General features: G+C 35.7%; 1 protein-coding gene across 1 annotated transcript in view; it reads right to left on the bottom strand.

The window, feature by feature from the left end:
• SOS2 (SOS Ras/Rho guanine nucleotide exchange factor 2) overlaps positions 1-24,920 on the bottom strand; it is an 87,480-nt gene extending 62,560 nt beyond the window's left edge. Inside the window, exons 1-2 of the mRNA XM_010967053.3 lie at positions 24,392-24,920; positions 2,448-2,573 (exon numbers count right to left, since the gene is read on the bottom strand). Of these exons, the coding sequence (XP_010965355.3) occupies positions 2,448-2,573; positions 24,392-24,478 (213 nt within the window). The 5' untranslated portion in view covers positions 24,479-24,920. The remainder of the gene's footprint in view (positions 1-2,447; positions 2,574-24,391) is intronic.

The following is a 24,920-nucleotide window of genomic DNA, read 5'->3' as shown; positions in this document are numbered from 1 at the left end:
TGCGCTCAGCCTCTCTTCTTGCGAGATGCACCAGTAATGGCGGTGCAGGTCTGAGGAGACAAAGGCTACGGCGCCCCTCCCCCCAGGGCACACCAGCCATGTTGCTTTGCTTTTTTTGCAATTTATGGGGGACCGAGGTTGTTCTGCTCCAAATCCCCTTCCAGCCACGGCACGCAGCACCCTGCAGTCCCCCAGGGCTGCCTCAGTGCAGCCACCCCAGTCCTCCGCCTGGCTCGGGCAGCCTGTCCCGGCCCCAGCTGCCAGCTCACATCTCAGGCTGGGTGTTGCAGGGACCCTTTGTGCTCATTTAACTCAGTTCTGTCGGTCAAGGGGTGCTCAGGGCAGATCTGAGCCTCGGAGGCTCCCCCTCCGTCCCGCTTTCCTCTACGTTGGAGGGGAGAGACCCAGCAAATGAGCGCCAGTCCTCCTTTGCCGCTCCCTCCCCATGCAATCGGTCCCACACTGTTTTGCTTTCTCTTCTTTCTTTCTTTTCTCCTACCAGATTTTTGGCGTCTTTGTCTTTCGAAGAGGGCGATGTTCTGTCGGAGTTCGACAGGTGCTCTGGTTGGCTGAGTAGGTCCATAGATGTGAGTTTTGGGGTATTTGTGGGAGAGGGTGAGCTACAAGTGTCCTTCTACTCCGCCATCTTGCTTCTCCTCTCCCCCCTGAAAATCTTAATAGATTCGTTACTCCAAATTAAGATTTTCCTTTATACTGGAAGTTGTTGCCTTGTTATAGAAACAAGCTTCAAAAGAAAGGTGATGTAAACAGTATAATGTCAAAGCAACTTTTGAAAGCTATGCTGACAGATAATTCTAAAAATCTGTAAGTACGCCCATGTAGCTGAGCCAAAACAAATTATTTCAGCACTAAATTATACATGATCTTTTAGGTGTATAGATATGCATATATTTAATCAATGAGTAAACATCCTTATTTTACACTAGTCCTTTATTGAGGTAATATTTATATGCAGTAAAATGCACAGATCTAAAGCGTACAATTGAATGAGTTTTGAAAAATGCTTACACCTTGTGTAACCAACACTGCAATCAAGATACAGAAAATTTCTTATCATCTTAATCTCATCCCTCATAGGTAGCCACCACCCTGATTTCTATCACCATAACTTTTAGCTACTTCTGAATTTCATATAAATGGTATCATACAATATATACTCTCTGGGGTACGGTTTTTCTTCTTTCCCTCTGCATGGTATCTGTGAATTGTGGCTATGTTATTGCATATATCAGTAGTTTGTTCCTCCATTTTATTACTGAGTAGTATTCCATTTTACGAATCTACAACAATTTGTTTACCCATTTTCTTGTAGATGGAAATTTATTTCCAATTTTGCCTATTATGAGTAAAACGCTTGGACATTGATGTGTAAGTCTCTTTGTGAAGATGTATTTTCATTTCTCTAGAGTTAAATACCTAGGAGTAAAACTGGATAGATACATATTTAACTTTATAAGAAACTGCAAAACAATCTTTCAAAGTGGTTAGCCATTTTATACTCCCACTAGCATTGTATAAGAGCTCTAACTCCTCTGGGAGGAGAAGGATATAGCTCAAGTGGCAGAGCGCATGCTTAGCATACACAAGGTCCTGGGTTCAACTCCAAATACCGCCTCTAAAATTAAATAAGCAAATCCTCCCCCGACTCCCACCAAAATAGAACTCCTCTTTTTCGCCTCTAAATCTTATTAACATTCCATGTTATCAGTCTTTAATTTTATCCCTTTTAGTGGGATACTATTACAATGAAATAGTATCTAATTATAGCTTTAATTTCTATTTCTCTGATGAATTATGAGCTTGAGTACCTTTTCTTATGCTTATTGGCTATAAGTACATCTTCTTTTATAAAGAGTCTATTCAGGACTTTTGTCCATTTGGGTGAGCAGGGTGTCTTTTTATTATTGATTTGTAGCAGTTTTTAACATATTCTGGACATAAGTCCTTTGTAAGGAATATATATTGATAACATTTTCTCCTAGTCTGTGACTTACACCTTTTTTACTTTTGCATCAATTTTATTCTTTGATACTTAGTGGTGTTTTGAGTCCTCTGTAAAAAAAATATTTGTTTAATCACAGCTGATAAAGATATTCTGCTGCATTTTCTTCCAGAAACTTAACAGTTTCAGCTTTTATATTTAAGACTATGATACACTGTGAATTTAATTTTTGTGTGAAATAGGTTTCAAGGGTTTTTTCCACCATAAATTTATCCAGTTACTTTAGCACTTTTTCTGCTGAAAAATTTTCCTTTCCCCATTGAATTGCCTTGACATCTTTGACAAAAACGAACTCACCATATATCTCCCATATGATTTCAATGGTTTTAGTTTACATGCTTATTGTGAATGACACATATTTAAATATAAAAATTAATTTATACAGTGGTTCAATGACTTTTTGAAATAACAAAATAATTTTTACCTCCACATCTTGAACAGTCCTTGGTTGGGCCATGCATAATTTATTAAGCAGCTGAAAAATCAGCTCTTCAATATAATAGAGAGACTCTTCATTAGCTGAGAGATTGGGATGTACTTGCTCCTGAACCTTTAAAGAAAAAAAGTTTTCAATTAAAGTACAGACAAAATGCTATTAATTAAAAAAAAAGTCAGAGAATCCTAATTTATAATTAATAGCATTTTCCAGAATGGTTACTCAGATGCAGGCATAAAACACACACACACACAAAGAAAACGAATGTATTTGTTGGTCTCTGTAAACTTTTTTTAATTCAAAGCAGTGGTTCTTAATCTTTTTTAGACACTATGAAAATCAATTGAAAGCCACTGGCCTCTCTCTTTCTTACCATCAAAAGAGCATATACACGTAATATATTCTACACGGTTTCAAAGGAAGCATGGATACCCTGAAGTTACCTAATAAATCTAATACAAGCCTATGAATACTAGGTCATGAACCTCAGCAGTAGAAGTATCTCTGAATAACCAGACGATTTTGCTTTTATAGAGGTTCTCTATGAAGTAGGTGCTAGTCAGATTTCTTTCACAATTGTATAATCTCCTTTCTGTTGCCACGTAGCTGTGCTGAGCCTCCTCTGTTGTTAAATTTTTAAAATTAGAACCTAGTAATCTATCCTAAAAATAATCCAGTTAAACTGAATATGAGAAAGAATAAGATAAAAAAAAAAAGTACCTAGCATTAGAGTAGATGTCATGTAAATATTTGTTCAAAGAATTATGAAGAGAAGTAATTACTGTTCTAACTTTTTATGCTATGGTATTAGAAGGATATCAGTGCCACTAACATAAAAAGTAATAAAAAATTTAAATAGTCTCATAGTTATTTTGGAAAACTGATGCAGTAATTCAAAATCTTCCCACAAAGAAAATACCATAAATTTGACCACTTCATCTAAATTCTCAATATCTAGCATAAAATTGTTTATTACAGTCTCTTGCATCTTCTAAGTTCATAGAATCTTTAACGAAGTCCTTTCTTTTTATTCTTAATATCAGTTATTTGTGAGTTCATTCTTTTCTTATAAGTCTTTCAAGGGTTTATCAACTTTATTAATCTTTTCAAAAACCAACTTTTGGCTTTGCTGATCCTCTCTATTTCATGTTTGTTTTATATTTCATTTATATCTTTCATCTTCAGTTTTTCTTCTGCTTTTTATTCTTTTTTCTAACTTCTTGAGATGGATACTTAGCCCATTATTTTCTTTTGTAACATGTATATTTTGTCTAGAACTACTTTTGTTAAAAAACCCCACAGATTCTGATCTGAATATTTTTGCAGTCATCCATTTCAAAATAGCTTGTAATTTCCATATGGTTTCTTCTTCAACTTTTAGAATTTAGTAGTATACTTCTTTATTTCTAGACATACAGAGTTTTACTCTGTTATCGTTTTTACTGATTTCTAGAATAACCACATTATGGTCAGAAAACATACTTTCTATGATTTCAATTTTTTGAAATTTGTTAAGACTTGCTTTTATAGCTCATTTTATGGGCCTAGATGGCTTCACTGACACACTCATCAAACATTTAAGGAAGAAATGCAACAATCTTAAGCAAACGTTCTCAAAAATAGTAGAAGAATAATAAATAGACTTTCCAACTTATTTTGAGGCTAGCCTTGATAGAAAAACTCAAAAACAAACATGAAAATTGTAGCTTATTTTCACACATGAACCTAGAAACAATAGCTAAATAAAACATTAGCTAACTTAATTCTGTAATATATTAAAAAAAATTATACAACATGACCAAGTTGGGTTTATCCTAGGAATGTAAAGTTGGCTTAATATTGGAAAATCAAGCAAAGTAATTCACTGTTAACAGATTAAAAGAGAAAAATAATATGATTATCTCAATGGATGTAGAAAAATTATCTAAAAGTTGAATATTCACTCATAATAAAATCTTCTAATAATTTCCTTAATTTGGTAAAGGATATCTAAAAAAATCTACAATAAACAGCATAGTTAATGGTGAAACACTGAAAGCTTTCCTTTTGAGATTAGGAAAAAGGTAAAAGTACTGTTCTAATATCTATTCCACGTGATACTGGAGGTCCTGGCTAATGAAGTACAGCAAAAAAAGGAAATAAAATTTTAAGAATTAGAAAGGAAGAAACAAATTTACAGATGATTTGATTGCCCAGTGTGATCGTTAATTTGATGTGTAAACTTCTGGACCACCGGGTACCCAGATATTTGGTTACATATTATTTATGAATGTGTCTCAGGATGAGAATAACATTTAAATTGGTAGACTAAGTACAGCAGATTGCCCTCCCAAATGTGGGTGGATCTCATGCAATCCACTGAAGGCCTGAATAGAATAAAAGGCTGAGTAAGAAAGAATTCTCTCTCTCTGCCTGACAGTCTTTGAGACAAGTCCTTGGTCTTCTCCTGCTTTTGGACTACAACTTGGACTAAAATTATACCATCAGCTCTCCTGGGTTTCCAGCTTACTGATGGCCCATCTGGACTTCTCTGCCTCTGTAAGAGAGAGGGAGAGGGAGGGGGGGAGAGAGAGGGAGAGGGAGGGGGGGAGAGAGAGAGAGAGAGAGAGAGAGGGAGAGAGTGTGTGTGTGTGTGTGTGTGTGTGTGTATTTCTGATCTCTATCGATCTCAAACTAATACACTTATGAAGGAAAATAAAAATACTATACACATAAATTATTTAAATTTATAAAAAATAAAATGTTATTTCTATGTAACAGTAACAAAGTTTAGACAGTAAAATTTTAAAATAATATCACTTACAGTAGAATAAAAATTATACCATCTATCTTGGAATAAATCTTACAGAAGAAGTACAATCTTACAAAAGAAGTACTCCTAGGGAGAAAACCAGACTCTAAGAAAAATTAAAGATCTTAAATAAATAAAATAAAATACCATGTTCATGAATTACCAGACTTAATACTGTAAATATATCAATTCTCTTCAAATTGATGCACAGAGTTAATAAATTCCCAGTCAAAACCATATAGTTTGGTTAAAGTTGAAAAGAAAATTTCAAAACTTATAGGGAAATACAAAAGGCTAAGAAATCAGTCATATACTCTTAAAGAAATATAAGTACTTGCTCCAATTATTACTGGAATTTATTACAAGGCTACAGTAATTAAGAATGTGACACTGCTATAATGATAGACAAACAGATGAACGAAACAGAAAAGAGAGTACAGAAACAAGCCCACAAATATACAGACCCTTGATTTACAACAAAGGTGGCACTATGGTGGGGGGGTGGTTATTGAGGGAAGGTGGGGCAAGTGGATGAAGAGTGAACAACTGGACACCCATACAGAGAAGAATGAAATCAGCTCCTATTCACACTTGATAGAAAAACCAATTCTAGTTCAGTTTTAGACCCATTAAATAAATAAACCTACTCAAGTTCTGATAACACAAAATAAAGATAATGATCTTCATCACCTCAGGACAGGAAAGGATTTCCTAAAAAGGACACGAAAATTATTACCCATAAAAGAAAGGACTGATAAACTTAACTGCATTAAAATTTAGAACTTAAGTTCATGAAAAGACACCTTTAAGGAAGTGAAAAGGCAAATTACAGAGTTGAAGAATATCTATGTAACACATTTTTAAAAAGGGCTCAACTGGGACATTGTGCTGCACACCAGAGATTGACACATTGTAATTGACTGCACGTCAATTAAAAAGGGGGCGGGGCTTACATTCAGGATATATAAAGAACTCCTAAAAATTCAAAAATTCAATAGAAAAAAAAAAAAGATAAAAATCCCAATAGAAAAAAAATGGGCAAAAAGAACTTAAGCAAGCACTTCACAAAAGAAATTCAAATGGCCAATAAATATGAAAAGGTGCTCAAGCTCTTTAGCAATCAGAGAAATGCAAATTAGACCACAATGAAAACTAGTACCCACTTACCAACTAGGAAAACTAAAGTCTGATAATACCAACTGATGGTGACTATGTGGAAAAATGGGAACTTTCACACACTGCCACTGGAGTGTAAAATGGCTTAATCACTTCAGAAAACTTTGCCATCACCTACTAAAGTTCAAGATATGCATACCCTATGATCCAATTTCACTGCTCAATATATTTATAACCGTTGGTGCCCTATAGCCCAATACAGTAGACACTAGCCACATGTGGCTACTGAGCACCTGAAATGTAGCTCCACTGAACTGAGATGGGCTGTAAGAGTAAACTACGTATCAGACGTCAAAGATCCAGTATAAAAAAGAGTTAAATATCTCAGTAATTTTTATGTTGGTTATATGCTGAAATGATTAGATTTATTGGGTTAAATAAAATGTTGTTTAAATCAGTTTCATCTGTGTCTTCTTATATTTTTAACATGGCTATGAGAAAACTTTAAATTACATATGTGGCTAATAATTATATTTCAATTGGATGGCGCTGCTCTAGAGAAATAAGCACAAACCTTTACCAGAAAACATGTACGAGAAAGCTCATAAATAACATTATTGGTAATACCTCCAAACTAGGAAGAAACTCGAGTATCAATCTAGAGTACAAGAGATAAATTGTGGCATATTTATACAATGGAATATATATACAGCAAAAAAGAAAACATGAGTAAGGATAGCTCCATAAAATGTGGGAAAATCTTTAAAATAATGTTGGCAGAAAGAAGCCAGATAAAAAGAATAGATACAACGAGATTCCTTCTGGAGAGTTCTACTGAGAAAAATGCTAACAATGTGCTGTTTTCTAACATGGTGATGATTAAATAGGAGTTCCTTAAATTGTATTTTTATGTTTTATGCATTTTCTGATTGTGTATTACACTTGACTGTAGAAAAGATTTTTAAAAGTTAGAGAATCATCAAGCAAACAGAAAATCAAGGGGTGAAATTATCAATAAATTAAGTCAAAAGGGCCCTCCTAGTCCCCAGCTTAATGAATGTGATTAAAATGTCAGAACACTGGAGACAGAAAATATCCTACTAGCTTAGGGTGGAGGGAGGAAGCAAGTCATACACAAAGCATAAGACAAACTAGCTCCAGATTCAATAGTAACACTAGAAGCTGGAAGGCAATAGTTGCCCTGGTAAAATGAAAACATGCTCAGACATAACAAGGCCAAAAATTGTATCCCCCATGTACCCTTTCTCATTAAGCTTCTATAATTTGCACCACACTAAAATGAGAGTACAAAAGAAGAAAGAGAAAAATATGGTATATAAGAAACAAAGGAACTAACACAGAAGCAAAGCCCAGGATGAAGTGAAGGAAAATTCTAAGAGTTGTACAATAGGTATAAAGGTCACCAGTCCAGGCGGAAGCAGATCAGAAGACTCTGGGAGAAACTATCTCAAAAGATAAAATTAACAGAGTATCTATAAGGAGGATATTTAGACAACTGGTAGAGAGTTTGATCTTAAATTAATAAATACACAGAAAACTACACAAACAAGAAAACAAGACAATTACTAACTCCAGTAAAAGTAAAAGGTTATTAGGTAGGAAAGAAAAAGTAGTTTAACTATAAATAACACTTACAGTCGTAACAATATAAACTTTGAATACTGATTCAACCAAAATTAAGATATAACTGTGAGATAGGAGGGAAGGCAGGAAGTATGTATGTGTGGTAAGGTACGTATGGTTGGAGAGGGAACATATGTGTATATGTTTATAAAGAATATTAAATCAAAACAAAAAAATTAAATCCTTTCCTTCCATAGCAGGAAATCAACAGATAATGCCCCAAACAGAAAAGTCAGTAAGTAGCAATATAAGCACTTTTTTTCTTTAGAGATACAGAATACTGAAACAAATCACTTTGAAAAATTTAAGGGATCATCTCTAGGAAACAAAAAATTTTGTGACTAGTGAGGAGGTTCTGCTGTTTTTCATAACAAGCCCTATAGAGCTAATTATCTTTTTATTTCCATGAATAATTTTGATAAAACACAAACTAATTTATAAAGAAACACAATTTGAAGTGTGGAAGTGGGAAAGAGGAAGGACACATGAAACTAGAGACTAGAAAAGATTTTAAGTAAGGCAGTTAGAAATTCATATAGGAATAATATCCAAAAAACCTGGCTTTATTTTTTTTTTTGAAATTCAAAATAGATTTGGGAGAAATAAATGTTTCCTCTTACATTCTGCACTTTATGACAAGAGGACACTTAATTACATCTTACCATGTATTTCTACTAGAGCAACAGAACAAAGACTTTTTTAAAAATGTGAAATAAACATTTATATTTTAAATTTAGCAGTGGAGTTCTTAAGACTGTTTCTTATGGAGTTTGTAAGGCTGCCTCCATAAAAGTCAAGGGGCCTACTCAGTAAAAATGACTGTGCATGAGAATTAAGATAATGTCTAACTGGGATGGATTTTTTTTCTGTGATTATGATTTTAGCAAATAACCTGCAAAGAAGCTTTAACATTGAGGATCTGAGTTTCTTATGCCAAACTTCTTAAAGTACTTGCAAATATGGAAAGCCATGAAAACAATGTTAAAATCCCACCTATAAATACTAATAAGACATAAAGATGGCAATGAAAGATAACCATACTTTGCGCTTTCACAGTATTTACTATCTCAGCATCCTAAGAGGTAGTCAACATAAAATTACCACATCAGAACAAACTCACCTTTCATATTTTTCTGAAAGAGTAGTCAGAAAAAGAGCAATTAAAATAATTTTCAGTCTTTAACAGTAGATTAACAAGTCAAACCTGTATTTTAGTTACAACGTATTTTCAAATTGCCAGAAGGTATTTCCTTACATATACGCTGTAAATAGAAGTTATAATACTATAAATTCATGCACAGACACATATAAAAACATTAAAATTTATTTTTTTAATTGACAAACACTAGATTTGACAAATTTTAGAAATGTTATCTTCTAAAGTACATTTTTTTAGCTCCCCATACTCACAATCAAATTAAAAATCTTGCCAATACATTTGTTCAATCAACTAACAATTTGAGTTTCTGGTATGATGTAGAAATAAATCCCTTTGGCTATACAGTCTTACTGTGTATTTACTTATGTTAAATTCTTAATTCCATTGCCAATACTTCTGCAAGGATGCAAGTGCCTCAAACACCAACTAAGAATGTTGGAAGTTTTGTTTGTTATGAAAGAGTTAAAATTCAATTTAAAAGGAAAAGAAACAAATTTCATCCTAAAGAGAAACACTAACAACTACAAAATACGGCTGACAAATTTTTAAAAACCTAAATAAATGAAAAGATAAACTTTATGGGTTGAAAAGGCTCAGTACTGTTAAGATGTCAATACCCCTCAAACAACCTAAAATTCAACACAATCCAAATCAAAATTCCAGTAGGTCCAGTAGGGGGTTTTTTTTGGTAGAAATTGATAGGCTAATTTTAAAATTCCTATGGAAATGCAAAGGTCCAAAACAACTCTGAAAAAGGATGAAGTAGGAAGGCTGAAACTACCTCATTTTAAGATTTTTTTATAAAGCTACAATAATCAAAATAGTGTGGTATTGATGTAAAGATAGGCAAAAAGATCAGTGGAACAATACAGAATTGAGAAATAAAACCACACTACATATAGACAAATGATTTTGATAAAGGTGCAAAGGCCTTCAGCAAAGGAGAAAGGCTAACTTTTTCAATAAATGATGGGAGAACCACCAGACAACCATATGCAATAAAACAAACATAACATATATAAAATTATCTCATCATATATAAAATAAACTCAAACAGATCACAGATTTAAATGTAAAACCTAGAACTACAGAACTTCAGGAAGAAAAAATAGAAGAAAAATTTTGTAACCCTGGGTTAACCAACTATTTCTTAGATAGGACACTAAAGGCACAGTCTGTAAAAAATCAAATGGATAAACTAGACTTCATAAAAATTTTAAACTTTTACTCTTCAAACAATAATATTAGGAGTTAACTGAATATAATTGGCAAAAAAAAAGACAATGAATTAATAACATTTTATAGTAATAAAACAGTATTTTGGTCTTTTTTTTTAAAACTGAGATTTTCTCCATGTGCTTTAATTATAGTTTAATCTCTTTAATTTTGAGCTAAATTAATGTACATTGAACCCGCTAAACTGAAGCCATCATTCTCAATTAAACAAACTACTACAACAATACTTGAACTAAATTTTAAAATAAAAACTAGCATTTTTTTTCTTGGTAAATAAATTACAACTTTATCATTAATTACTGCCTAAAAGTGTATTAACATATTAGCTTATACTTTTTAAGGTAAAGTTGCTATGGTATTTAATGTATACATGGAAAGTGAGAAGAAATGAAGAAGTGGCAGATTAGATAGGCTAGTTTTGAAAAATGATGTTGTTATATATGGGTTCTAGTACATCTCACCATAAAAATTCTGGAGATTAGATAGTTGTAATCTGGTTAATTTGGAATGATGAATATTTTGGACTAACAGTGACAACATAAATACATTTTAGGTCTAGTATACATGCGGCATATGGATTCATGGGAAGAATGAAAACCTAAAACCTAAACTACATAGTTTATCATCCTTAAACCATTCTATAGTATTCAAAGGTTCCATTATTGATAGGATTAATAGTTATTTACATTATTCAAAGATAAGTCTCCATTATTGACAGTACTAAATACAATTACTGTGAACACTGATGGGTCCAAACATTTTATTGGGTGTGGAATGTTAACCCAGAACTTGTTTTGATTCTTGGATGTATACAATAATGCCAACTAACTTTATTTACTTTCTTGTTTAAATGTGGAGTTTGTTGTTTTTAAAAATTATTTTCTTTAAAAAATCCCATTAAAGATTTACTGCTGTTAAAAAAGAGGTAATATTAAGAGAATAAAAAGACAAGCTACATACTGAAAGAAAATCTTTGTAGAGCATACATCTGATAATTGATCTATATTCAGACATATAAAGAAATTTCAAAACTCAACAGTAAGAAAACAACTCAACAAAAAAGGGCAAGCAATCTGAACAGTTCACCAAAGACATATGGATGGCAAAAAAGAACACCAGAGATGCTCAACATCATTAATCATCAGTGAAATGGAGATTAAAAACAACAAGATACCAGCACACACCCATTAGAATGGTTAAAATAAATTAAATACCAAGTATTGGTAGGAGGAACTGGAATTCTCCTATGCTGCTGGTGGGAATGTAAAACTGTACAACAGTTTGAACAGAAAACAGTTTGATAGTTACTTAAAAAGTTAAATATACACTTATTATCTGATCCAGTCACTCTTTGATTATTTCCTAAGAAAAAAGGAAATATATGGCCACATAAAGACTTGTACACAAATGTTTACAGCAGCTTTATGTGTAATACCCAAGATGTGAAAACCAAATGTACATCACCAGGTGAATGGTTTAAAAAAAACAGAAGTATATCCACACAATAGAATGCTACTAAGCAATAAAAAGAAATGAACTATTGATGCATGCAACAACATGCATGGATCTCAAATTAATTATGCTGAGTGAAAGAAGCCAGGCAAAAATAGAATACATACTGTGGGATTCCAATGCCAAAAAAACTCTAGAAAAAGCAATCTACAGTGACCTAAAAAGCAGATCAGTGACTGCTTGTGGATGAGAGGTCCGGGGGGGATGGGAGGGAGAATTATAGAGGGTAAAGAGGAAATTTATGGGGCTCAAGGATATACTTACTATCTTTATTATGAATGTTTTACTGAAATATACAGACATAAAAACTTATCAAACTGTACACTTTAAATATGTGCAGTTTACTGTATGTTAATTAAATTTCCAGTTAAGTTATTTAAAATAATATAAAAATATAATAATCTGAGGAGCATTCTTCTGATCAGGGTGTATAATGAAGAATTAAAATCACAGTTGTACATGATAAACTCATTAAGGTTAGGAACTATTTCTTGTGTTTTTGGTTTCTTCCTATTTCCCCACCCCTTTATTCCTTTATTCCACACAGGTAATCAAGCACCGTGCCTTGCATAAAGAAAGTGCTCAGTAAACAGTTACTAAATAAATTTATGATAGCAAACAGATTTCTCGGACTTGCTGAAATCTGGAGACTGGGAAAAACTAAGAACTCCATAAAATGTGTTTTTATTTCATTGGATATGTACCTGGAGACTCAGCTATCCCATATAACATAAATGAGCGGCTTCCTACTCTACATTCCTCTATTCCCACTGTCTATTAATACTCACTTTTCTCACTTAGATTTAGTGTTCTTGATTAGGTGCTTTGTTAACAGGTTTTCAAGGCAGGTTTATTTAAAATACAGGTAGGTACAGGCCAGGAATTTCATTCTATTTAGCTTAGTATTAGATAAGGGCTTACCATAAAATAATCAAGAAGTAGGAAAGACCACCAGCTGAAACCGAAAGTTTGTCAGTAAAATTTTCCTTGATTGGAATGAAATGGCATATAACTTGTAAAGTCCTTCCAATAAAGCCAGACCATTAGCCTGTAAAGCCAAGAAAGTACAGGCTAGACCAATGGTTCCAACTTGTTCCAGTGGCAGTAGTCACAGTGCTCTTAGAAGAATGTGAAATATTAAGATACTTATACTTTATCATAGTAAGAAAGAATAATGTTAATAAAAATGACTATAAAACTTAAAACTATAAGCATGTTTGTAAGTAAAAACAGAAAGTCATAAGCTTTTCTCCCTGTTAAACCTCTGTATCTCTTCATTTATTTTACAATCTTGCACTACTCATTAGCAAGTAAACTGCAGCTGGCACCACAGACTTAAAAATAACAGGAGAAAAATAAATAAAATTGACAAAATTCATACCAGGTATTTTTCCTGGGACCTGAGAAAAAGATCACTTTTACTAAATATGTTTTATTCAGTCAAAATTTAACTCCCTGGGCCAAATACCTATGCTCTTCAGCATACTACCAAAACTACAATATGCACTCTTTAAGAAGATCTGCCTGCAAGGTGCCTGCACTCAAGGAGTAAATAAAGCAGGTTTTCCTTTCCCACCTCTCCTTCACAACTGCCCCTCTCCCACTTTAATGAAGAAAGGCAGATCTCCTACTTATCCTGAATCTCATTATGGTGTGTTGCCCTGAAGTGCAATAAAAATAAATAAATAAATTTTAGGACACAAGTCAAAGAGACAATGCTAAATATTTTTCATTTAAGTACCTTTTTGCCTCCATCCCCTAGCCTGCTGTCAAAAAATATATCATAATGAGAGGAGAAGCTCATGAAAACAAAGAAAAGAAAGCATCTTTAAGAAATACTAAATAAAGGCAACATTACTTTATTTCATTCAGGAGAAAAACCCCAAAGCAAGTTTTCACACCTTATCTTTCTATCTTACAATTAGAATTCAGAAATGAGATGGTTGGCATGTGACATGTAGTAACACATTCTCCTGAACTGAAAAATTAAGTCAGACTTTGAAAGAAGATAAATATGATAAGCTACTTGGCTTGACAACTAAAACTGATCTTACCAATTAGGTTATGTGGGGTTATTTTCCATAAAATGAATGAGTGTGGTAGGCAGAACTAAGGTGGCTGGCTCCTAAGATTCCCACCCCTGGTATACATGCCCTGTGTACTCCTTGAATATCAGCAGGACCTGTGAATACAATGAGTTATCACTCGTGTGATCAGATTACTATGTAGGACAAAGGTGACTAAGGTCCATAATCAGTTGACTTTGAATTAATCAAAAGGGAGCTTATCCTGGGTTGGCCTGACCTAAATCAGGTGAGTCCTTTAAAAGAGGGTATAGACGTGCGAGAAAAGTAACAGCAGCAGATACACTCCTGCTGGCCTTGAAGAAGAAAACTGACACATTATAGGGAGGTCACGTGGCAAGGAGTGGCAGCAGCCTCTGGGAACTGAGGGCCTCAGACAGGCAACTGAAAAGAAATGAATTCTGCCAATAACCACATAAGCTTGGACAGGACCCCGAGCCTCAGGTGAGACTGCAGCCCAAGCCAAAACCTTGATTTCAGCTGAGGACACCCAAAGCAGAGACTAGGCTAGGCTGTGTCTGGACTTCTAACTTACAGAAATTTTGAAATAATAAATGTGTGTTATATTAAGTCACCAAATTTGTTATGCAGCAACAGAAAATTAATACAATGAGCTAGATGTGTACCTCCCAGGACTCGATGAAAATGTATTTAAAGAATGTGATAAGGTAAAGTACATTTTCTCAATAAACATTGTCATGGCTAAGGTACACTGAATACTGTTTTTATTTTTCCAATCTTTCTTGGTTACACTGGACTACAAAAGTACTTCTAAGTAAAAAAGTGAAAAAGTAACAGTAATAATAATTAGTCATTTGACAAGTCCTGGAAAAGCTAGAAAATAAAAAAGTGAATAACTCTAAAGACCAGGTAATAAATCATTTTACAAGTCAGGTGCTTTCCAACTTTCTGCTTTAAACAAAACTGAAGGAGAACTTAACAGTTCCTGGCTGATAGAGCTTTAAAAATAATTTTTTGATAAATCACAATATAACATTCGGCATACAGTTTCAAAGAAGTTTATAAAATGAGTCTGCTTTAAAATTTTCTTCTACTTATATTAACAAGCATTCTCAAGACTTAATCTACGGAAATGGAAAGTAGAAGTAGAACTGATGCTAAACCCTGATACCCTACAGTAAGCACCTGTCTCATTTTAGCAATAAGTAATATTCACCTATAAAACATGAACTAATTTAAATATAATGCAAACAGGTACACAGATGTCGGACTAATGTGTTTTCAATAAAGCTTTATGATTATTAATTATTTTTCAGAGCTCATGACATTTACGTCCTTTTGATCAATTATGTACTACTAGTAACTCAAGCCAAAAGGAAAGTTTTAAAGCTTTATGAGCATTGGGGAAATTTTCAAAAATTCAGTATACAGACATTTTGTTGTTGCAAAGAAGTATAATTACAAAGGAGTATCAATTAAAGACTTTGAAACATAAAAATGTTATATTAGAATATAATTATGTGAGGGAAGAAGAATGAAAAGTTCACAGAGATTAAAAAATTGATGTAAAATTTCCAACCATTAAAAAAGCACTTTGTAATGTATATTTGAAAAGGCTGAATGGTGTATATCAAATTGTTATGGTACCTAGATTTCACTGGGTACATTTAAAAAACTGGTGGGATTGTTTTATTTTAAAACATCACCAGTATTTAGAACACATATAAAATTATATCATCTGAGACTATTTGAACCCAAAGATGAAAACGTTCAGGTGTCAACATAAAAATGTGCAAATTTTTCAAAATTCTTTTAGGATACGTAGCAAAAAGAAAATTAGAAAACTCCTTTGAGGAGAAAGACCAAGACTCAGGGCTGATTAGTTGAGAGCTTGATGTGAGAGGGAAGGGACAGGTTTCTGGCTTGAGAACTGAGTACTATATCATTTATACTGGAGATGGAGGTTTATGGAAGATGGTAATAAGCTTGGATTGGGTCATGCTGTGAATATTCACATAGAAATACCCAGGAAGCATGGATTAGAAGAATCACTATTGTTAAAATGGTCATACTGCCCAAGGCAATCTACAGATTTAACGCAATCCCTATCAAATTACCCAGGACATATTTCACAGAACTAGAACAAATCATAATAAAATTTATATGGAACCACAAAAGACCTAGAATTGCCAAAGCATTACTGAAGAAAAAAGAAAGAGGCTGGAGGAATAACTCTCCCAGACTTCAGACAATACTATAGAGCTATAATAATCAAAACCGTATGGTATTGGTACAAAAACAGACATATGGACCAATGGAACAGAATAGAGAACCCAGGAATGAATCCACAAACTCCTGGTCAACTAATCTTCGACAAAGGAGGCAAGAATATACAATGGTATATTTATACAATGGAATACTACTCAGCCATAAAAACTGACAACATAACGCCATTTGCAGCAACATGGCTGTCCCTGGAGAATGTCATTCTAAGTGAAGTAAGCCAGAAAGAGAAAGAAAAATACCATATGAGATTGCTCATATGTGGAATCTAAAAAAAAAACAAACAAAGCATAAATACAAAACAGAAATAGACTCACAGACACAGAATACAAACTTGGTGGTTGCCAAGGGGGCAGAGGGTGGGAAGGGATAGACTGGGATTTCAAAATTGTAGAACAGATAAACAAGATTATACTGTATAGCACAGGGAAATATACACAAGATCTTTTGGTAGCTCACAGAGAAAAAAATGTGACAATGGATATATGTATGTTCATGTATAACTGAAAAATTGTGCTCTACGCTGGAATTTGACACAACATTGTAAAATGGTTATAAATCAATAAAAAAAGTTTAAAAAAAGAATATACAATGGAATAAAGACAGTCTCTTCAGCAAATGGTGCTGGGAAAACGAGACAGCAGCATTTAAATCGATGAAGCTAGAATACTTCCTTACACCATACACAAAAATAAACTCAAAATGGATCAAAGACTTAAACATAAAACAAGCCACAATAAACCTCCTAGAAGAAAATATAGGCAAAAAATCACCTCACATACATCTCAAAAATGTTCTCCTAGGGCAGTCTACCCAAGCAATAGAAATAAAAGCAAGAATAAACAAATGGGACCTAATTAAACTTACAAGCTTCTGCACAGCAAAGGAAACCATAAGTAAAACAAAACGACAACCTACGGAATGGGAGAACATTTTTGCAAATGAAACCGACAAAGGCTTGATCTCCAGAATACATAAGCAGCTCATATGACTTAATAAGAAAAAAGCAAACAACCCAATCCAAAAATGGGCAGAAGACCTAAACAAGCAATTCTCCGAGGAAGAAATACCAATGATCAATAGGCACATGAAAAAATGCTCAATATCACTAATCATCAGAGAAATGCAAATCAAAACTACAATGAGGTGTTACCTCACACCAGTCAGAATGGCCATCATTCAAAAGTCCACAAACAATAAATGCTGGAGAGGCTGTGGAGAAAAGGGAACCCTCCTACACTGCTGGTGGGAATGCAGTTTGGTGCAGCCACTGTGGGAAACAGTATGGAGATTCCTCAAAAGACTAGGAAGAGACTTACCATATGACCCAGGAATCCCACTCCTGAGTATATATCCAGATGGAACCCTACTTCAAAAAGACACCGGCACCCCAATGTTCATAGCAGCACTATTTACAATAGCCAAGACATGGAAACAGCCTAAATGTCCATCAGCAGATGACTGGATAAAGAAGATGTGGTATATTTATACAATGGAATACTATTCAGCCATAAAAATGACAACATAATGCCATTTGCAGCAACATGGCTGTCCCTGGAGAATGTCATTCTAAGTGAAGTAAGCCAGAAAGAGAAAGAAAAATACCATATAAGATCGCTCATATGTGGAATCTAAAAAAAAAAAAAAAAAAAGAACATAAATACAAAACAGAAACAGACTCATAGACATCGAATACAAACTTGTGGTTGCCAAGGGGGTGGGGAATGGGAAGGGACAGACTGGGAGTTCAAAATTTGTAGATACTGACAGGCATATGTAGAATAGATAAACAAGTTTATACGCTATAGCACAGGGAAATATATACAAGATCTTGTGGTAGCTCACAGCAAAAAAAAAAAAAAAGTGACAATGAATGTATGTATGTTCATGTATAACTGAAAAACTGTGCTCTACACTGGAATTTGACACAACGTTGTAAAATTACTATAACTCAATAAAAGAAAAAGTTAAAAAAAAAAAGAATTGTCCAGGAAGCAGGAGCTGCAGCAGTTTTAGATAGGCTGCAAGAGAAGGCCTCTGGAAAGAAGACAATGTTCTTCTGAAGACTTAAAGGAAGTAAAAGGGCCATTCATGTTTTCATCTGTAGGAAGGTTGTTCTAGGTAGAAGGAACACCAAGTATAAAAGCCCTGAGACTAGAACATGTCTACGTATTGTAGGTACCAGGAAGCCAGTGTGGGGCAGGAGTAGAGCAAAAACCAGACAGTAGTAAATGAGGTTAGTGAGGTAAAGGAGGAAAGAGGGCAACACCGGACTGTAGAGGGCCTAGCAGGCTACTGGGAGGACTTTGACTTTTATTCTGAGAAGCACTGAACAGGTTTTGAACAAAGGAATGACATGATCCCACTTATCCCTACTGTGTTAAGAAAAGACTGAATGGGGCAAGGGTAGAAGAGAAGAGACCAGTTTAAGAGGCTACTTTAATACTCCAAGAGATTGGTGGTGCTGACTTGTTCCTAGGTGGCAGAAGTGGAAGAGTAAGAAATGGTGACTGAATATTGCTATAGTGTGACGTAGAGCTTAGAAGAGTTGCTGACAGATTAGATATGGGTTATAAAAGACAGGATTCAAGTAACTCAATATTTTGAGCAATTAGTATGATGGAATTACCATGTACTGATACAGGCAATACTACAAAAGGAGCTAGTTTTCAGGGGAAGAGAAGGAGCTCAGAATTAGTTGAGATGCCTAACACACATCTTTGTGGAAGTGTCAAGAAAGAAATTGGATATTCCAGCTCAGGAGAGGTCTGAGCCAGGAATAAAAACTGTAAACCATCAGATACAGATGGTATGTGAAGCAATGAGGCTGGGTGCGATTTCCAAGAATGGACTGTAAATAGCAACAGAAGTCCACAGACTAAGCTTTGAGGAGGTCAGGATGATGTAGGAGAGCAACAAAGGAGAAGATGGAGAAGGAATAGTCAGAGATGGAGAAAACCAGCAGAATTTGGTGTCCTGGAAGGCAAATGAGTAAAGGATTTCAAGAAGGAGGAAGGGATCAACTATCAAACGCTGTTAATGGGTCAATTAAAAAAGAATTACAAAGTGTAATGTAAGAGGTAGTATCTGACTTTACAAAGTGCTTTAATGAAGAAAACTGGGATAATGAAAACTTCACTTGGAGGAGACACCACCAGTGTTCACATCTAGATCTTGATGTTGTACTCTGTTGCTTCATCCCTCTACATTAAAATGTGAAGTGTTACAACAGTTTCTACATTTCAAAAGCTTTCTACTTACTATAATATGTTCTTATGTAAAAAAAGGAAAGAATTTTAGGTTGTTAATTTTTAACGTGACTACATGAGATAATGCTAAATCCATTAGTTCCATTAAAATTCCTTCCTGATTCAAATACTCAGGCTAACAGAGAATATAATCAAACTGCTGCTCCCTTGAAGAAAGTCCATGGTTAGTATAAAAGATATATACTTGATTTATGTCAAGAGGTAACACAGGTAACACTTTGGATACTCAGCATAAAACACTTTAATGGAGTATTATTGCTCCAAATATTCCCTCCCAAAATTAAACTGAAAATAGAAGACTACTAAATCATGGCTGACAGGAAGCTAAATGCAGCAAGCTAAAATGCATTCCTAATGCTCATCCAGTTCTGGCTAACCCCCTCGGGTCAGTTTGGGCCATTATTAGTTTGGAATCATTCCAAATGACTCCCTGGAGTTCTACTGCTATATTCAGTGGCTTAAGGAAATCCAGAACAGGCCTCATGTCACAAAAATCATAGTTTCTCCCATTCCTTTCAGTTGGAGTGATCCTTCAAAAAAGCAATTTTGATCAAGTTAATTTAATTACTTTGTTATATAAATAACCCTACAGGACTTCCTATTCTCAGGTACAGACCTTAACATGGTCTACACTACAGCCTCCCAACTAACTCATCTTTTTTCACTTGGTCTTGGTTCTTTTAAATCTAGTCATGTTTCTACCTTTCCCTAGGCCTCAAATCTTTTCTCCTCCTCTCCTTGTTTTGTTAATTCCTATTGATCTTTCAGATAATTGTTTACTTCTTTACTGTCTCTCCTAGACCTCTCTGCCAAACCACTTAGAATGGAAGCTGTATGAGAACAGGGGCCTTGCTACAACCTCAGTATCAAGAATAGTGCCTGGCACTCATTAAATATTTAAATATGTCCTCCAGAACTCAGCACGGATGTTACTTCCTTAAAGAAGCCTTCTTTGACCTTCTTATGTCAGTGATACCAATTTCATTTTCCCAAAGGACCCCATAGTTTTCTTCTGGGCCCCAGGCAAGATTTAGTGCAATCTTCTAAAACAGTTCCAAGAGATATTAGTACAAAGACATAAACATTAGAATCTTTCAGATTTCACAAAAGCATTTCTGAATCAAAACCCTCCACTCTCTTTTTCCCTGCCACAGATGGCTATTAATTAACTCATTCTTCCACATCTATTGAATTTTAACAGATATCTAAAAGCAAAGTGTAATGGCTGAGGTAGGAAGTCGATATTTAACCTAAATCAAATTAGACTCAGGAACAAGGTAACTCTACCAATTCTTTCTAGCTCTGACATTTATAACTACAGATAAGAGAACAGACATTTTCTTTTCCATGGCTAGCCTGGTGAAGAACACCTTACAGAAAAGATATCTACAAGGGAAGTATCAGGGACTAAAAGTCCTGCTAAAATGATATTAAGGCATGTTTCCCATATGTAGAATGCTTACACTGACTTTTCTAAGCATAAAATCAAATAGCACATGCACAAATGACCACAGGCATTTCAAAGACACAGGTAAAAAGCTGCACTGACAAATATATTTCACGCTCTTTTTCCCTTCAAGTAATATGATAGCTTCAATGTTCTTGGGGAGTAGTGGTAAAGGCATTTACGTTTCTGGTTCTTTTAGGTAAGATACATAATTCAGCAATAATGTTAACAATGCATGTATTATCCATTATTACTGTCATTTCGCTATACTTTACCCTTTGTAGTTCTGTATGCATTTAAACGCCCCACGTGAATTTGTTTTTAAAGTTAAAGAACAAAAGCACAACAAAACAAAAAGTTAAAGAACAACACATTTATATTTCCAATATTATTTTTCCATAAATCTATTTCTCAATGTTCATGTTTCTACATAGTGAAATGAGTATTTAATGCTGGTTGAAAAAAATCCCCTGCATTTTCAAAGTCAACAACAATAACTTGGTCACATATATGCAGTTTTTGGTATTCAGAAAAATTAGCCAAAACTTGAAGTAAGCAAAAGAGATAACCAGGTGTTCTTCAGTGCAGTGCTATGCTCGGAGAACCTTTGATTACTTTCTATTGACTGGGCTAACCTACAAGATTAACTTAAGAGATCTTTGGTACAGATGCAAAATCTAATCAGCAGAAAAAGATAACCCAAAACTTACTGCTTATGTTCCCATAGGGTCCTATATCTAACCTAACAATCTTATCTTAATATTATTTTATTAAATTGCATATAAATATCTACCTCCTCCAATTTTCATATTAAGTGGCTTTAATGTCTTATGAGTTCCCTCATTAAGTAATAAGTTGAATCAAAATTATTGACACATATTTATTCATATTTGCATTAAAGTCATGATTTTACCTTTCTGAAAATTGTATTTTAACAGTTTTGGAGGGTCCACCAAGATGCCCAAATGAACTAATAACCTAACAGAGCTAATTAAACAACTTTGCTCTTTTCAAACACACACACAGATTTCCTACAGAACTCTGAGCTCAGAATTGCTATCTCATATAAACCAAAACCTCAAAGTTTAGAATTTTCAGTTTCGGTGGTAAACGCCTTTAGAGCAAGATCTCTGCTTTCGTTAATGTTTGTATTCTTAGGATCCAGCATCCTAACAAGTAACTGTGTTCAATAAATGATAAATGAAACTAGCATATACACGTTCGATGGCAATGTCAACTGGAGGAGAAAAATCCTAGTAGTCCAATAGCATTGCTGCTTCAACTATCAATCCTAGTAGTCTTTGTAACAATTTGGTCAGCTGGAAGAAGGAAGACAAGTTCTAGATGCCTTGAATGTGAAGACAAAGCCTCCCCATAAATGGCAGGAATTCTCACTGTACAAAGACATGGGTGGCAGGTACATATCAGAATTTTGAAAAGATGAGAAAGAGTGAACCTTGAGCTCCTAAAGAGCTACAACTCTTAGCAAGCACTACAATCAACATTTGCAATTCCACAAATACCACAAAACTTGACATAATCTGAATTACTAACATCAAAAATTTCCCAAAAATATTTTTTAAAAAGTCTTCCACAGGAATATACCTCAATTCTAGAATAACAGTAAATTAATAAATGTAACAGAAATTGCTTTTTTAATTCACCTCAAAAGGCTAGGTTTTCTTAGCTGTATTTATTCCATAAGCAAAGGATGTACAAGAACTGTGAAGTAAGACAATACAGATCTATAAGGCACCTGAGTTCCAAGAAAACAAGCACAACATATAAATGCAAATAGACTCAAAGCAATTAACTAGGATTGGATGCTAGCCCTGGCTTTTTTTCCAGCCTAATCTGAAGATATAAATCTGTATCTGTGCATGAAGGATTATTAGGGTCAAAACTACCTACTGAGTAAGTTATGCAACACATACTCAAATACTATTTGCTACCATAAAGAACTAGTAGGTAGAGACCTGCATCACATTGCCAACATACAGCCCTACCTGGTAACTGCACTCTCTTGTTTCTACGTGGTTGAAGGTTCAGTCACTATCTAAGCATTCCCCCCTTTGCTTTTAACTCAGGCCAGTGTTCATTATCACCACTCAGCACACTTTCCATTTCTTTCCCTCTCCTTATAATAGAATCAGATTGCTCATGGAAGGAAGGTCAATTTAATACTTTAACACCTAGTATACCTGTGAAATGATAACTGTCTAGCTGCTCCCAGCCACCTTCCCCAATTTTTTATTTTTACAGATATTACTTGATGTTTGGCCCGAGGGAGGCAATACCTCCTTGTAAGAATTTTGAAAATAATGGAAAATCTGAAACTCTAAATGCATGAGGAAAATGTTTTTATCTTTAAAATACACTACCTCCTTTCACTTACAAAATTTAATGTATAAAGATTAATTTTCCAAGTGCAGTCTTAAACTGATGTTTATTTTTTCTTTATTATTTTAAAATTTATTCTTGGTTATTTTGCACAAAAAACACAAGGGATTAAGTTTGCATCAATGGTAAGGAAAACCCATGTTTAGCAGGCTTGATATCTTCTCCTGCACCCATTTACAGTCTTTAAACTTGTCTTGAACTTACAAAAGATTTTATTATAAAAATGATAGTATGATTATTAGCTATCTTCAGACGAAAACTGACACCATCTACAGGAGAGATGCACCATAGCCATGCACTCAAACTTAAAAAATTGATTTTTGTGAGCTGCACCTTTTTTGTCCCCTTAAAATTATTCTAAGTTATAAATTTCGCTCAGTTAAGAAACTGACCATATTTTATAGGGGAAATCTCGTAAACAGGTGGGACGCCTTGTGCAGGAAGGGAGGAGGCACTTTAAATTTACTTCAAGAATTGTAAACACAGACTTATGGCTCAATGACATTTCACACTCGTGAAACACATTCATCTTATAAAAAAAAAAAAACTTACTCTTAAATGAGTGGACACCCTTCACAAGCAAACTGCCTAAGGGAACACCCCCAAAGAACTTGATTAAAAGTAATTACCCGGCCTGGAAATGTGCTTTTGTTTTAGAAACTGTCTAAATACAAACGGGACTTTCTCTTGCCCGAATCCAGCCTGAGGACAACAAATTGGTCAACGGCGGAAGCTGCCTGACGAAATGACTGCAAAATGAAATCCACTTTTATGATCATAACAAAACCTTCCTTCCGGGGCCAGGCGAAAACTTGGGAAAACGTCCTTTTGGACGCAACAGGCAATCACGAGCCTCCGCCGCCGGCTGGGGAGAAAGCGCTCGGCGCGGGCCCTCAGGCCCCGAGCGCAGGGAGGGCACGCAGCTCCCCGTTAGTACGTCTCAGGGGCTGCGGCCCGCACCCCGCCCGCCGCCCGCCTCGGCCCCGGCACCTCCCTCGGGCCCCGCGGCCGCCCGGGCACCAGCACTGACCTTTCGCAGGGCCGAGACCAACAGTCCCCGCCATTTCGGACTGTTCTCTTCGCTGAAGAACTCGTAAGGCTGCGGCGCCTGCTGCATGGCCCCGGCAGCAGCGCCTCCGCATCGGGGGCGGCCCGTGGGCCGAAACGGGCCGGGCCGGTGGCCTGACAAGCAGGGCGCGGGCCGCCTCGCCTCGCCTCGCCTCGCCGGCCGCCGCCGCCTCCCGCCCGGGCCGCCGCTACGGCCGAGGCGGCTCGGAGGCGGCGCCGGCGGGCGGGCGGGGGCTTCGGGGGCGGCTTCCTCGGCCGGGCGGCCGCGCCTCGCGCAGCGTCCGCAGAGGAAGCGCGGCGGCCCGTGAGACCGGGCGGCCCCCGGCTGCGACCGAAGCGGCGGCCTCTTTTCCCAGCGGCCTTGGCCCGCTTCTCGGGCGGCTCCTCCTCCTTTGTCTGGGTTCGCAGCCGGGCGGGGGTACAGCTGGCCTCGCCCCCGCCCCGACTCCCGCTACGGCCGCGGCGGGCGGAGGGCGGCGGCAGCGGCTTGT

This window comes from Camelus bactrianus, chromosome 6, assembly GCF_048773025.1.
Source record: "Camelus bactrianus isolate YW-2024 breed Bactrian camel chromosome 6, ASM4877302v1, whole genome shotgun sequence".
Lineage (NCBI taxonomy): Eukaryota > Metazoa > Chordata > Mammalia > Artiodactyla > Camelidae > Camelus > Camelus bactrianus.
Note: the sequence above shows the minus strand (reverse complement) of the source record. Positions and strands in the feature narration are given on the sequence as shown.